The following is a 14188-nucleotide window of genomic DNA, read 5'->3' as shown; positions in this document are numbered from 1 at the left end:
TGCACAAGTCTTTTGGGAAGGCTGCTGCGTGTTACCAAGTAATTATATTTTTTTTGCTGCTAGGATCAGTAACAAAAGCCTAATTCTTTCCCCGACTAGCAATGTTGGGTGGCAAAAGGCTGCTGAATCCAAAAAAATCCACGCAGGCCCTTCATTTCCAGAGACCTCTGTAGTGGCTTTGAAATGAAGAGAAAGATACAAAGATTGTTACTTTCCATCACTAACTTGAGGAAAAGAGCAGAGAGGAAATATAATTTTATAAAGAAATTAGCAACATAAGAGCCAGAAGGTGTCCTATTTTTTATAGTTCTACTTATGGATTTAATAAACATCAATGTAACTTTAAAATACTTTTCTTGTAGCCTGCCATGCACATTAAAGAACTTAATTCCTTTCTAGCACCCAGGGGTACCTAATGTAATAATTTGACATTGTTGTTCATAAATGTTTAAATATTTAAACATATTTATTCATAAATGTTTAAATAAACATCATTTGTGTATGTGCATACACATCATATATCTGAATATATTATTTAACGTATACTATCTTATCGATTTTTTACTATAAATTATTTATTAAACAGTAAAGACATTGGTAAATATTTTAATAAAGATATGAACTAATATTCATGATTGTATTTTCTTTTATTAATTTCAACCCACTGTCTTTAATTACCTTAGATGTTCTTGTAACTTGAGAAACTGAAGTTCAGGATGTTTTTTTTAGAAAGAGTCCCAAATCCATCAAAACTATTAACTGAGATTAATTTTATTTCAAGAATTAGCTGTCTAGAATTTCAAAACTTCAGATCCTTCTACTTAACCCTCTTGTGTTTCTTCTTTAAGAGTCTGCACTTTGAGATTGTTCCGTGTTGTTTTATGCCACTACCACCTTATGGTCTGTTTAATCTTGGAGTTGATTTTTTCAGTGGTTTTCAACAACTATCAGCTTTAATTTTTTGTCAAAGATACCATTTCCTTCTGAAAGAAACTCCCTTTAGATTAGCTACAGTTAGGAACACTGAAAAAATCTCAAAAATAAATATTCCCTACTGAAATAATGTGTTGAAAAGCTTTACACATTCAGGTAATTATCATGTTTTCTTTCTGTGTGATAGAGGTTGGGTAGCTTTGTAAGGCGACAGAAACATCTGTGATAGGTGTGAGAAAAGGATCTGGGTATTCTGCTCCACACTTTGAGATCTGAACTGCTGTGAAATCTGTCCCAGTGGAGTCAGGAACAGCCTAGCTGAGTTTTCCCAGGAGAGTTCTTTTCTGCCAGAACCGTGGTATTTAAATCCACTGCAACCAAATGGCTTCCACACAATCTGCCTTGCAGACCATGACAGCTGGTTGGCTACTGATTCTTCCCAACATAAGGTGTAGAAGATGAATGTATGAAGAGAGAAAACACTTGCTGTTTTATTTTTCCTGAGATCAGCTCTTTCAACAAACTAACAACTGTTTGTAACTAATTTAATGCAAATTTCAAGGGGGTTTATAAAACAGTACATTTTGAGTAACATGTTTTTCTGAACATATAGAAAGATGTTCACAGAAAGGTACACTCATGGTTAGGATGCTATTCCTGGCAATACAACAGTGTAAAGTGAAACCAAGTTTGCTGCTAATAAGTTAATAGACCGGCAGTCTCAGGCAGTGACTCTTGGCCATATAAATTCATTCAGAGGCCCAGCACAGCTCTCAGAAATTTCATGGCATCCAGAAAGGCAGTGATATAAAGTCTAGTTATTTTTTATACTGTGTGCGATTTTAAAATGTCTAAAAAATGTACCTTTGTAAATATTCGGAGATAACACATCACCCTTCATGCATTTATGAATTTGTAACAGGGCTGAGATAAAGTGGGACGTTTCTACCTTGCTGATGTCAGATTTTTGGTAATGTTTTCAGTCAAGTCAGTCTGGATAGTCTGGCTCTGTAGAAAAGAATTGCCCTGGACTGATTGGTTCTGTGCATTCACAGGAAAGGGCACTGGAGGATTTTGAATAATTTCAGGTGCTTTTCAAATGTTTTTCTCTTACTTATGGCTCTGAAATATAAATTAATGCTTTGTATTCACAGCTGTGAATTGGAAATCAATTAACAGCCTGTTTTTTTCAGGTTTCTAGACCTGAATACCTTTAAGGACAACATGTCTGACAGCCATCAAAATGAGAGGAGAAGCAAAAAAGGTAGTCTGACCAAAGTTTATGTGTGTAAAGTCCAACATGAGGGATGTGAAGAAGGAAAAGTACAGTAATAACTTCAAATCTGGATGTTTGTTAAAACTAAACAACCATAGCAAAATATGAAATCAAACTGAGAGTTACTTCCCTCCTTTGTAAAGCCCTGAGATTTGTTTTGGTTGTCATATTTTTAAATGCTCTACTTCTCCGGAGTTTCTGTCAATATTTCTCTTCTACTGATCTGGGAGCTGTAACTGGAATTATTTGCAGATGTTCTTTGCTTTTATAGTCCATTGAATTACTACACTTAACAAATAACTAAAAATAAATCAGAGTTATTAATTCACATTTCAAAAAAAAAAAAATTAGTCAAATGTAACATCCTCTTTTTTTTTTTTTTCATGATAGCTACTTCATGCACTTCTTTATAGTAATATTTTAATGCCCCAAAATAACCGTGTTTACAATGTGTGACTGGTCAGTGAATTAAACTGCTGTTATGTAAATCCTGATGTGCTGTTGCAGATTGTGCAAGTGTTGGTGGCTTTCAGGATGCAGAGAAGACAATGGAAGAAATGCATCAGTCATGCAAAGCTCCAGGAAAAACCAGGTTATTCACATTAGTATTTAATTTGCAGCTGAGTGTGCTCAAATGGAGACAAAGCAGGTGATAGTGTGTAAGTAAGGAAATATTTCCAAGTGCCAACCATTATATACAGCTTTAAATTTGTGTGGTGTTTATCTCTTCCCAATGGCAATTATTGCCCATGCTGGAGGCAGGATGTTGCATTAGATGAACAAATTATTTGGTAGAATATGAAAAAATATGGGATATGGTTTTACATCAGAATTTGACTTTAGGATAAACTCAGACTGTGTTTTTGGACCTCTTTTCAGCCACAGTATTTATCTTTCTCCATGTTTTTGGTTCTTCAGAAAACAGGTGGCAGGAGCCTGAGTCTCGTCTGCACAGCCTCTGTTCCTTCAGGCAGGACAGAGCAAATTGTTTAAGCAACAAAGGTACATCTGGGCCTCAGGGTTCTTCTGACACACTTTCCTGATGAGTCATTAAAATACATACTGGAAGCAGTCAGGTTTTGTCCAGTAGGGGAAGGTGAACAAGATGTTTTTCAGTTCTTGCTGTAGCTTGGTTAACACTGTCATTAATTCTCACTTGTACTCAGTCTCTGGCTTTGCTATCAGTTGCTTCCAGGGAGAGACCCAACTTCCCAGATACAGAAAGAAAGGACACTTTGGCATTCTTGGATTTAAAAAACTCCTTGTTCCCATTATTCTCCAGTCATATGATTGTTTGAGCTGCTCCTTCCACTTGTTTTCACCCTGTATTTTGGTTCTTGGTTTTGCCTTTTAGCCAAACAGCACCAACATCCAGACCATGGCCAGACCAAGAAGTGGCACATTTTCCAAGTAAAAATCCATTTGCAGTGCAGAGGAGACATCACACTTCTGCACCTTTCTTCCCAAAGAAAGACAGCCTGGGATATGCCTTTGACTTCAGCTTTCTGCTACAGACCTCATGTCCAGAATACAACATTTTGAAGTCATTTGTGGATTTAGAGACTTTTCAGATAATAAAAGCACAAACACAACAAAGTAAGTTCAGTTTAAAAGTCACAAATTTTATGTGGAGTTATATAGTAGTTATCACATCAGATGGCAAAGCCTTAGAAGTCCTTTCTCTTTAAACTTCAAAGCTGTCTTTATGTCTGGTTGACTTTTTCACATAAACTTCAACCATGCTGGCCCCCTTCTTTAAATATATATATTGCAGAATGAAGGAGATAAAGAGAAGCAATGACAAACTTGACCATTCTTGTTACTCTGTAAAACAGAACTGAGCCCAAAAAATGTAAATTTAACTTTCTGTAATGGAATGGGACCATGATGGCATCTCCTTCACTTTTCCCTCATACTGGCAATATTAATTAACTACCTACTGTAATTAGCAAACATCAAAAATCGTGAAGTATTTGCTTAAATTATTGATATCAAAGTATTTTTGAAGTATAGTATTTTATAGTTTTTCCTAGAAAATAGAATTATAAGTTCAGTGTCACAATGAAATTTCGACCTGTGACATTTTCTGCACTGTGGATTTGTATCATAGTCCTGAGACCATCAGACAGATCCTTGTCCCCTGGACATCACAATTTGAAATTAATTTGTAAATGAGAATTGTAGCATATTTAAGAACATCAAATTAACATTTCATTTGTTTTGATTTTTAAGGGCTAAATATAACAATGCTAAAAACCAGGAACAAGAGATCTAAGGTAAGATGGCATTAGGTATAATCACTGTTAAAAGCATTCTATCCTTTCAAAATCTTAAAAATAGAAATAAGGAAGTAATGTAGGTAGTTTGCTTAGTCTCAGGTGGGGTTTTTTTATGAATGTGAAGTATTTTTATATTGATTTTATATATATGTGTGTGTGTCAGCAAATCCTAAGATATATATCAATAAATTGCCAGTAAGACATTACCTCAGGGATTTCTGGAGGTAAAAGGTTGAAAGTTCAAAAAGATACACAGCCTCTTAAAATAGAAATATGTAATTTAATTTAACAGATGAACATCCTATATGTTAAAAAAAATTAGATGTCTAGTTTTGCCAAATTTAAAAAAAGGCCCAATTTTCTTATATTGAGTGGTAATTTAAAATTGAGGCTGAATTTTAAAACAGTCTTGCTATTAGATGATTACTGAAATTAACTATATTAACAAATGAAAAATAATCTCTGAGAATTAAATATATTTGACATGAAATTTTGTGGTAAGTGTAAATGGGATTTTTGGACGTAACTTGGGCTCTGACGCCTCGGGCTGTGATGATGCTGAAGGCATCTCATGGGGGATAAACTGAGCATTGATATCAATGCCCCCCAGGCCAGACTGAGCCTTCAGAACTGCACATTTCAAACCATCACACGTGGCTTTTCCTGGCATCTTCAAACCTCAGCTTGCCCTTGGAATGCAAACCAAAATTTCCTGCAGATTGCAAACTGATGTGGAATATAGACATGCAAATGAGTACTCCCAGCAGATGACTGTGTGATTATTTCTATTGCATCCATTTGCATGAAAATACACAGTATTTTCAAGTTTATTTTTATTTCGTTTCCTATAAAATAAAGAATAGAAGTACTATTTTCAGGAAATTATTCTCACTGTTCATGTGGACAGTCACAACAAAGTGCTCCATTTCTCAGACCTTTCAAAGACAGGTGGTGCCTTCCACTGATGTGATGGGAAAAGAGGGAAGAAGGGAGGAATAATAAAACACATCCCCTACCCAAGAGACTTCTGTGTTAGCAGACATATGAAAATGGCCTTTGGGTTTATCCATTTACCTTCACTGGAACTCAAGTGCAGACTATGCTGTTTTCCAATGTACTAAAAACTCTCAGTGATTACATCTTACCCATATCTGTGTTGTAGCACATTATTAATGTGTTTTTTTTTTTTAATGGAAATTACAGTTTCATTTGCCACCAGTGACATGTGAGCCTGTAAGAACAATTCATCTTGCTCCTCTAGAGGATGGTATTGTCAATGAAAGCAGCAACATCAGAAATATTTTAAATATTATGAACTCTATTCCTCAGCCTATAAGATCAGTTACCAAATGTTATCATCATCAGTTAGGCAGCCTATTCAAAAGGCACAGTGAAAAGTCATCAGACTTGATTGTGGCTACGATTTCGGATAAGTTCACTCCAGCAGAAGAGCTGTGCTGCTTCAGCATGAGGAACTGTTCTAAGCACCCCAACAACAAGAAAGAAGGAATTCAAAGCCATTTGAAATGGAGGGAAGCTGATGTAGGTGCCCACACTGACAGGAATGAGCAGGTGGAGTTGCTGTGCTCAGTGGTTTGTGAGAACATGGATCCTGTGGGCCAAGCCAGGCTCTGTGGTGACACTCAGCCCCATGTGAGCTCAAGTGATGCTCTGGTCAGCTGTGGCAGAGCTCACACAACATTTACCACCTCGAGCAGCAGCGATGCCTCCAGGGCTGGCAACCAGCAGAGGGGAGCAGAGAGTTGCTGCAGCCCTGGCTCAGAAGGAAACCCTGCAGAGATTGCACTGGATTGTGCACCACGTGGAGGTGCTGAAAGTGCAAACTCTGGGCTTGGCAATGGTGATGTAGATCCTTCCCGTGGAAATGAAGTGACAAGGGCCTACCATGCCTTAGAAGATAATTATGTAGTTGCAGTAATTCCCACAGTGGAAGTTCAAGATCCCTCTGGAAAACAAACAGAAAATCACATCTGTCTCTCTGAATCTGAAATGGAAAAAGCAGCAGTGTCAGAAGCCATTCCAGAAGACCAAAGTGAGCTTGTACCTGCTGTTCATGTTCCATTCTCTGATCAAGAGCCAGCCAGGGAACCACACACTGCTAAAGAACCCCCCCCAGAAGAGTGTGGTGGTACTCAGAGCTTCAACGTTCTTGCTCACAAAGAAAGTGACAAAAATAAAAGAAAGATTAATAGAAATAAATATTCATCCAAATCTAAAGCTAATAACAAGATAAAGATGTCTAAAGACTTAATTGTTTCTGGTGAGATTACCACAAAATATAATGCCAAGAGTCGAATTTTTCCTTCTTTAGAACTGCCACAGGGGAAATCTGAGACTTCCCTGAAGGGTCAGAAAAAAACCCCTCAAGGAGACAAAGGCCGTTTTTCTCAGAGTGCTCAGAAACCTAAAAAGCAAAGCCTCTCCTGCAGCTGCAGAAGTTCAGCTGCGTTAAAGAAAAGTGTTACTCCACTTTCTCTGCCTCATGCACCATCTGCCTTCGATTTTGGAGACCTGAAATACAGTGACATGTTCAAGCAAATCAACTCAGATGACCAAGGGCCGGGGATTTACGAAATGTTCGGAACTCCCATGTATTCCTACGCGCGGGAGCTCGAGCGCCACCAGAGCAGGTTTTATAAAAGTCTTTGTTCTGCTCCCTCGGGGACAGGCACTGCCAGCACCTGCAGATGTACCTGCACCAGGGGGAGGGAGAGCAGCAGGGGAAGAAACAATCCGAAGAAAACACATCCCAAGCCAAAGCAGACGAAACCTGGCACTAAACAAAAGCAGAAAGGTTCAGCCCCAAAGGATGGAAGTACCAAGCTGAGTGACAGCAACATAGAGCAAGAGAAGGTGGTAACTTCTGATGCAGAGTTTCAAACAAACACGTCAAGGAGCATAGCATTGTCTCATGGAGACACAGATCACCAGTTTACGTCTTTGGAAGAGCTTTCTCAGTCAACCAAGCAAAATGAAATTTTTTCAAGTTCAAACTTATCAACTATCAAAGAAGTTGCTTTGGAGCAATCTTTAGACAGCCAGGATGTGTCCAGCCATCAGAGAGCTGCTCCCTGTAGCCAGGATCTTCAGCTCAGTGCTGAAGACTGCAGAGACTGTGTTGCTGCAAGGAGCAATCTGTCACCAACAGACCAGAACATTGGTGTGTCCCAGTGCAGGGGGGAGGGGGATGGTGGCAAAGGCCTGGAATCACACCAGGCCTCCTTCCAGTCTGTCCAGAAGTGTGAAACATCATCCTTTTCAGATAGACTGGAGTGTCAATCCCCTACAGAGAAATCAAATCACAGTTGGGCCAACACGCCCCAAAATAGTATTTTAGCAAATGAATTGACTCAGCAGTCAGTGACTGGGACAAAAAGTGCTAAAAGCCCCAATTTCCAGACAAGTCAAGACACTTTGTCCTGGACAGATAAAGATGTGACTGATGAGTTGCTTTGTTGCCTGGCTGAAGAACTGCTGATGCTTGAAGAAAAAGACATCAACTCTGAAAGAACAAAAAATACAGGTTCTGAAATGCAAAGCACACCTGCTGGAGAAGAAGAAAATATGATGAGTGGAGATGGAGCAATAGTAAATAATGCTCTAGAGAAGGTAACAGTAATTTCTTGTAACTTGCTACTTCGTTTGAGTGGTGCTTCACCCAAGTTTGGATGAAAGACAGGAAACATGTGCTTATTAAAGATCAAATCTCTTTTCCTTGGGCCAGCTGCCCACTGATTCTTCCAGTGCTGGATTGAAGACACCCATGTTAGAGGCTGCATGTCAGGGCACAAGCCAGAAGGTACTTAGGCAGGACAAGAATAGCTGTCAAAGCTTACATCATGGGTCCAGATAAACTGTGAAGTTGTTGTGAAAGCAGAGAATAGGTTGTTTTAATTGTAGAGCAGGTAGAAAATGTTTTGGGCAAGGCAAAAGCTCTTGAGATCTTGAAGCTAAGGAATATGAAAAGACACTACAAACAGTCCTTGTATATCCAAAAAGGCAATCGCCTTGAATCTCTGACTGCAACCAGGCACTTTTACAGGTATGAACTACAAGTATTGGCTTATCAGGCAGATAAGGCTGTTTAATTAATGTTGAATCAAAACTTGGAGCTCACAAGTCTCAGATTTTGGCCCCCAAGTCAGTTAAGAGCTGTCACCTACCAAGGTGCTTATCTACCAGCACTGCTCCTCCTCCCCTGCCTTGTTAGTTTTTGGGCTATTTAAATCACCAATTTATAAGGGAATTTAGGAATTTCTTTCTCTACCTGTTGATACACATTCTGTTACGCTTATGCAGACACAGGTGCCAGCTGTACCTCCATTCTCACTGCAGAGATCCCTGGCTAGATGGAACAATTATTGCCATCTTATTCACCTGGCCTTACCTAGCACAGCAGTTGTTTGGATGGGCTGGGTGTGTATATATACATACACACATATATATATAAATATATAGAGCAGAGCCATGACAGGAAAAATGATTCCTTACAAAAATCGTAAGGACACTATGAAGCCTTTCTTTTCCTCTCTGCTTCCTCCCCACACTGACCACCATCTTTCAAGCAGAGTTGCAGTGAAGCCTTTTCAGCACCAAGTGAGGGAAGTGGCCTTCTAAACTTTGATGAATCTACTAAATCACCAGGAAGCAGCTTAACCACCACGGATCCTATCAAGTGGACAAGAGGGGAAGTCCTTGGGAAGGGAGCCTATGGCACAGTAAGTAATGTCTGAACGTTAAGAGATGTGCTGGTTGTGGCTCAGCTACACTTTATCTCATAACTGGCTGTTGTCCTGTTAACAAATGACTTCAGTGTTTGGGTTTTACAGTGAGACACAAAACATGACAAACACAAAGATACTATTTAAAATAAGTAAACACTCAGCTTTACCTCATGTTTCATTCTAATAAGTGCTGGTTTCATTGTAGGTGTATTGTGGTCTGACCAGCCAGGGCCAGTTAATAGCTGTAAAACAGGTTGTTTTGGACACGTCGGATCAACTCACTACAGAAAAGGAGTACCAGAAGTTTCACGAGGAAGTTGATCTCTTGAAGACGTTGAAGCACGTCAACATTGTAACTTACTTAGGAACTTGCCTGGAGCACAACATTTTAAGCATTTTCATGGAGTTCGTTCCCGGTGGCTCCATTTCCAGCGTCATCAGTCGCTTTGGCCCGTTGCCAGAAGTCGTCCTTCGCAGATACACCAGGCAGATTCTGCAGGGGGTTGCCTATTTACACGCCAACCGCGTGGTGCACAGAGACATCAAGGGCAGCAACGTGCTGCTGATGCCCAGCGGGACGGTGAAGCTCATTGATTTCGGCTGCGCCAGGCGCTTGGCCCGACCCGGCCCCGGCGGCCCCCGCAGCGAGACACTGTGGTCCGTGCGGGGCACTCCCTTCTGGATGGCCCCAGAGGTGATCAGCGGGGCCGGCCACGGCCGCAAATCCGACATCTGGAGTGTGGGCTGCACCGTGTTCGAGATGGCCACGGGAAAGCCCCCCCTGGCTTCCATGGGCAGGATTGCGGCCATGTTCTACATCGGGGCCCACAGGGGGCTGATGCCGTCCCTGCCCCAGGGATTCTCCGGCGCTGCCGTGGATTTTGTGCACGCCTGCTTGACCAGGTATGGAGAACCTCCGCTGGAAACCCAAAGGAACAATGCAGACTGTTTGGATTGTAGACACTGTTGGTGGGAGCTTAGGTGACATCTTATAATGGACATGTCTCTACTGTCAGTGCTTAGGCTTCTCAGCATTTCAGGAGAGCCTCTAAATAATAGTACATATAAAAGAGCTTTACTCTCTATAATGGTACAGAAAGACCCTCACAAATTCTTTCTTTGTAGGCCTTACTCTCACAATTTACTTTTCTATAATTTTCATGCAGAAACACCACTGAGTTTTAGAGAAAATGTTTGATAACTTTCTTTCATGTGCTTTACTGATCCAGTACTGCTTGAGTTTGGCTTATGTCAGCCGAGTTTTTTTGGGGACAATACTCTAAATGAAAGGGCTTACACTTATTTCTTTTCTTCTGCAATCTATTATCACTGCCAGTCTAGGAAACACTTGAAACACTATCCATATTAGAAACACCAAGTTCTCTATATAACAACCCCAAACCACTAGCAACCACCCATTATAAGAATTATTTTTGTGGTGTTTGTTTTGTTTTAAATATCAGCTGTGCCCCAGATGTTTAGATGGACTATGAGTTTCAAGAGCTAAATTCCTGGCCTCTGTGTGTAACTTTTAGAAAATTAGGAGCAGGGGTTTACAGATCTCTAAAGATCAGATTTGAGTACAAGGGAGAAGCATGTTATTTAGTGGGCATGGCAGAGGTCTTGGGAGCAGGAAACCCAATTTCTAATCCCTGGATTAGAATTGTTATGAAATGGTTGTTTTTCCTGTGGACCATATAACAATAAGAAAAACTGTGGGCTGTATAAAGTGACATTATAAATATGCTTTGATTCAGAGAGAAGAATGTTTAAAAGGTCTGTCACCCTGACTGATGGAGGATCAAATGAATAAATATCACTCTTCTTAAATACATTTTTTTGGTGAACCTGGAACAGCCAAATTAGCAGAATTATTCAAAGCTCTGCAAGGAATTTAGAGGAATAGAGACTGATTTCTTTAAGAATAAAATATTTCAGGTTTATAATTCATAAATTCCAACAGTCTTTTCCTCTAAAGCCTCCCTTCCTTTCTACCAGATTTATAAAAAAAAAAAAAACTAAAAATGAGCAGTGACTGGAGAAATAAGAAAAAAAAAAGGGCTAATTTTGCATTTAGATTTTACAGTTCCCTCAGATGCACCATACTAATTTCATGTCCTGATTTTTGAAATGCAGGGATCAACACGAACGTCCTTCTGCTCTGCAGTTGCTGGACCATCCCTTTGTGAAAGGAAGACAGTGAATTTTTCGAACCTCTTATCAGTGAGTACCCATTTTCCATATGAAAGATTTCCACTTGTGAAAAGATACCAGAAGGAACTGGACTTTTAAGGGACAGCAGAAATGCTGGAGAGCAGTTGTGTACAAGGAGTCTGTTATTAGACCTTTGATTAAGCAGGCTCCAGGCTTCAAGCACCCTCAAGGTAAAAGGGATTTTATGTTTGAACAGACTGCCTGGTAGGTCGAGCTGTGCCTCTTGTCTCTTGTCCTGTCACTGGTAACACTGAAGGGTCTGGCTTTGTGTTCCTTCCTGTCCTCATTGGGCATTGACACACACTGACTGTTTCTCAAAACCCTGGAAGTGAGCACTCTATAATTAGCTGACATGTAACAGTCTCCATCTGCACTGCAACAGTAACTGTAACAATTAGTAGAAAAAACAGGTATTAGTATTTAGAACGTCCTGTTCCTGATAAGATTTCTTCCTATCAAAATGGGGTAAACTTTAAACCTTTCTGATCACTCAGGCTCCAGGAAGAGATGCAGTAAAACTCAGCCCTACAACTGTTCAGAGCTGAGCTCTCAAGGATTCAGGGCACTGACTTCAGTGCCAGCAGTAACATGAAAATTAGTGTTTTACAGAAGGGTAAGAAGGAAGTTCTAAGTTGTATATAAAACCAACTTTCCTCAGAGTGCTAAACACTTCAGTTTCATAAACAGCTTTCAAGCTTTGCTTTATTCCAGTTGCCTGATTTCAGAGAGTTGGTCTAAATTTTGTAAAAGCAAAGAGAAACCAGTGCTTCTAGCAAAATCCTTTATTGATAGTTTCTGTAGGTATAATGTCACATAATGACAGAACATAATGCCAGTATAAGAGAAATGCCAACATCACAGTAATCTTTCAAGTTCAAGCAGTTAACAGTCCCACTTTAAAGAACACAGGTTGCTGCTCATGCCAGGAATCCAGGGACACGTGACGTTAAAGGATCTTCATATTTAAGTACCTTGCAGAGTAAAGGTGGGAGCCCTGGCACAGGAACTCAGGGGGGATGTACAGAATTCCATGATGTGCATTAATTCTTCTCAGATTAATGTAGTGTCTCCAGCAAAGCTGCAAAGTAAATATGAGGTTTTATTTAGCGTGAAATGAAACTGAGATGACAGATGTAAGTGGGGAAGAATGGGAATGCTCTAGAATATATACTTAATTAATAAAATGTCAGCATTATAAATCCCCTTCCTTATGCACATGACTTGTAAGCAAAACTAACATCTCTTGTTAGAGCTCTCCAATAGTAAGGTTATTAGTTATTTGTAATTTAAGTGTCACGTTTAATCCAGCTAATTACACTAACATTAGCTGGGAAGTTAGAGGTTTGTAAAATTTGACTCCGAGCTTTTAATCAAAATGTGGAAGCACATTTTTGCTTTTGATTAACCAGATGTTGAGATGTTGAGGTGGCAGTTTAAGGCCAGCACTTGAACCAAAGTATCTCAGCCTAATCTGCTGGAGATGAGGGGGGATGTGCCTGTGGCCCAGCCCAGGGCTCAGCACAGCTAAACCAAGCACGACAGTGGCTGGGGCAGCCTTGGGTCACTGGGCTGAGCTGGTCTAGTGGGACATTCTAGAAACAAGTCTAACTTTGCTGTTCCTTACTTGAGGAGGTCACAGATTTTCACATCCAAACCTGGATGCCTAATTAAGGTGTCCAAGGTACTCAGGAGAAGCTGTATATCCCATGAGAAGTGACTCGGGGAGGAGGGTGACACTTGTTTAATGACAGTACTCAAGCAGGGCCAGCCTTACTGGTTTCAATCTGAAACCAGGAGGAGCCCATTACAATTCATGCCAGGCTGCCAAGCACTAGGAGGGTGCTTTGCTGGGACTCCAGGTTTCCTCAAGATTTGGAGCTTAAATCAGGGAACCTGAAAACACACTGTTCTTTTGTGTCACTGCAGGGTACTTGCCAGTCCTGTCACACGGTAATGTTTGAAGCTCTGAGCCATCTCAGGAGCAGGGAGGGTCCTTAGGAATGCCAACCCACCTGTTTCACACTGGTCTTAAACTACCAACAGCAATAGGATGTAAAAATATGCATCTAAAAATACATCTACCTCTTTCCAAGGAAGCAGACACTGAGCCCAGAAAACCCACTGTCTCATGATACCATTTGGGTTCCAAATCAGTGCTTTTTCACAGAGCTAAGCAGGAACTGATGCCATTTCTCCACCCCTCCTGGCAAGTCTCTGGTTCTTGCACACAACCAAAAGAGAACAAGAGTTCTCCTAAGGGAGGGACCTCCAGTGCACACAGTCCAGTGCCTTTTCTCCCTTCTTTTCCCTTCTCCCAGGGACCTGCACCACGAGACAGCCTCAGAAATTTTACAGGTGTTGTCAAAGAACACAGTCTCTCAACTGAGGCAAGGAAAATGCCATAGGTGCAGGAACACAGAGGAATCAAACCCAGCTACTGAAGGTCTAAGGTTAAAAATTGAATTTGGGTTTTTTTATATCCATGTCAGGAGCCAGACAACATAATTCCCAGCAGAAATTGGAGAGAACACTCCTGGCACTAGTTATCTACTTTTTTAAAGGTGTAAGAACTTAGGCATTCCAGAGGAAGGAGGAATTAATTAGCTAGTTCAGTTTGGCATAACTTCCAAGTCTTCAAAGACATTTATTTTTACAACTGATTATGGGAATGTGCATTTACATCCCAACTAAAGAAAGCAAAGTGTTTGTCCAATTCCCTTCCCTGCAAAACAAGGATTGGG

General features: G+C 40.3%; 2 protein-coding genes across 3 annotated transcripts in view; one reads left to right on the top strand and one right to left on the bottom strand.

Annotated features, from left to right (window-relative positions):
* Positions 1-2129: 2129 nt before the first annotated feature.
* Positions 2130-14188, top strand: part of MAP3K19 (mitogen-activated protein kinase kinase kinase 19) — a 12553-nt gene continuing 494 nt past the window's right edge. Inside the window, exons 1-9 of one of the 2 annotated variants that reach the window (XM_027884279.1) lie at positions 2130-2197; positions 2717-2801; positions 3564-3805; positions 4442-4485; positions 5692-8118; positions 8234-8308; positions 9078-9227; positions 9439-10136; positions 11370-11460. In XM_027884279.1, the coding sequence (XP_027740080.1) occupies positions 2158-2197; positions 2717-2801; positions 3564-3805; positions 4442-4485; positions 5692-8118; positions 8234-8308; positions 9078-9227; positions 9439-10136; positions 11370-11436 (3828 nt within the window). In that variant the 5' untranslated portion in view covers positions 2130-2157 and the 3' untranslated portion in view covers positions 11437-11460. The remainder of the gene's footprint in view (positions 2198-2716; positions 2802-3563; positions 3806-4441; positions 4486-5691; positions 8119-8233; positions 8309-9077; positions 9228-9438; positions 10137-11369; positions 11461-14188) is intronic. The other variant, XM_027884280.1, reaches the window with a different exon arrangement.
* CCNT2 (cyclin T2) overlaps positions 12215-14188 on the bottom strand; it is a 28935-nt gene continuing 26961 nt past the window's right edge. The window contains exon 10 of the mRNA XM_027884286.1: positions 12215-12525. The gene's annotated coding sequence lies outside the window, so the exon portion shown is untranslated. The remainder of the gene's footprint in view (positions 12526-14188) is intronic.

Source organism: Empidonax traillii, unplaced genomic scaffold (assembly GCF_003031625.1).
Source record: "Empidonax traillii isolate 1590-97213 ecotype Southwest subspecies unplaced genomic scaffold, ASM303162v1 scaffold142:size1213974, whole genome shotgun sequence".
NCBI lineage: Eukaryota > Metazoa > Chordata > Aves > Passeriformes > Tyrannidae > Empidonax > Empidonax traillii.
This window is presented reverse-complemented; position numbering and strand designations above follow the sequence as displayed.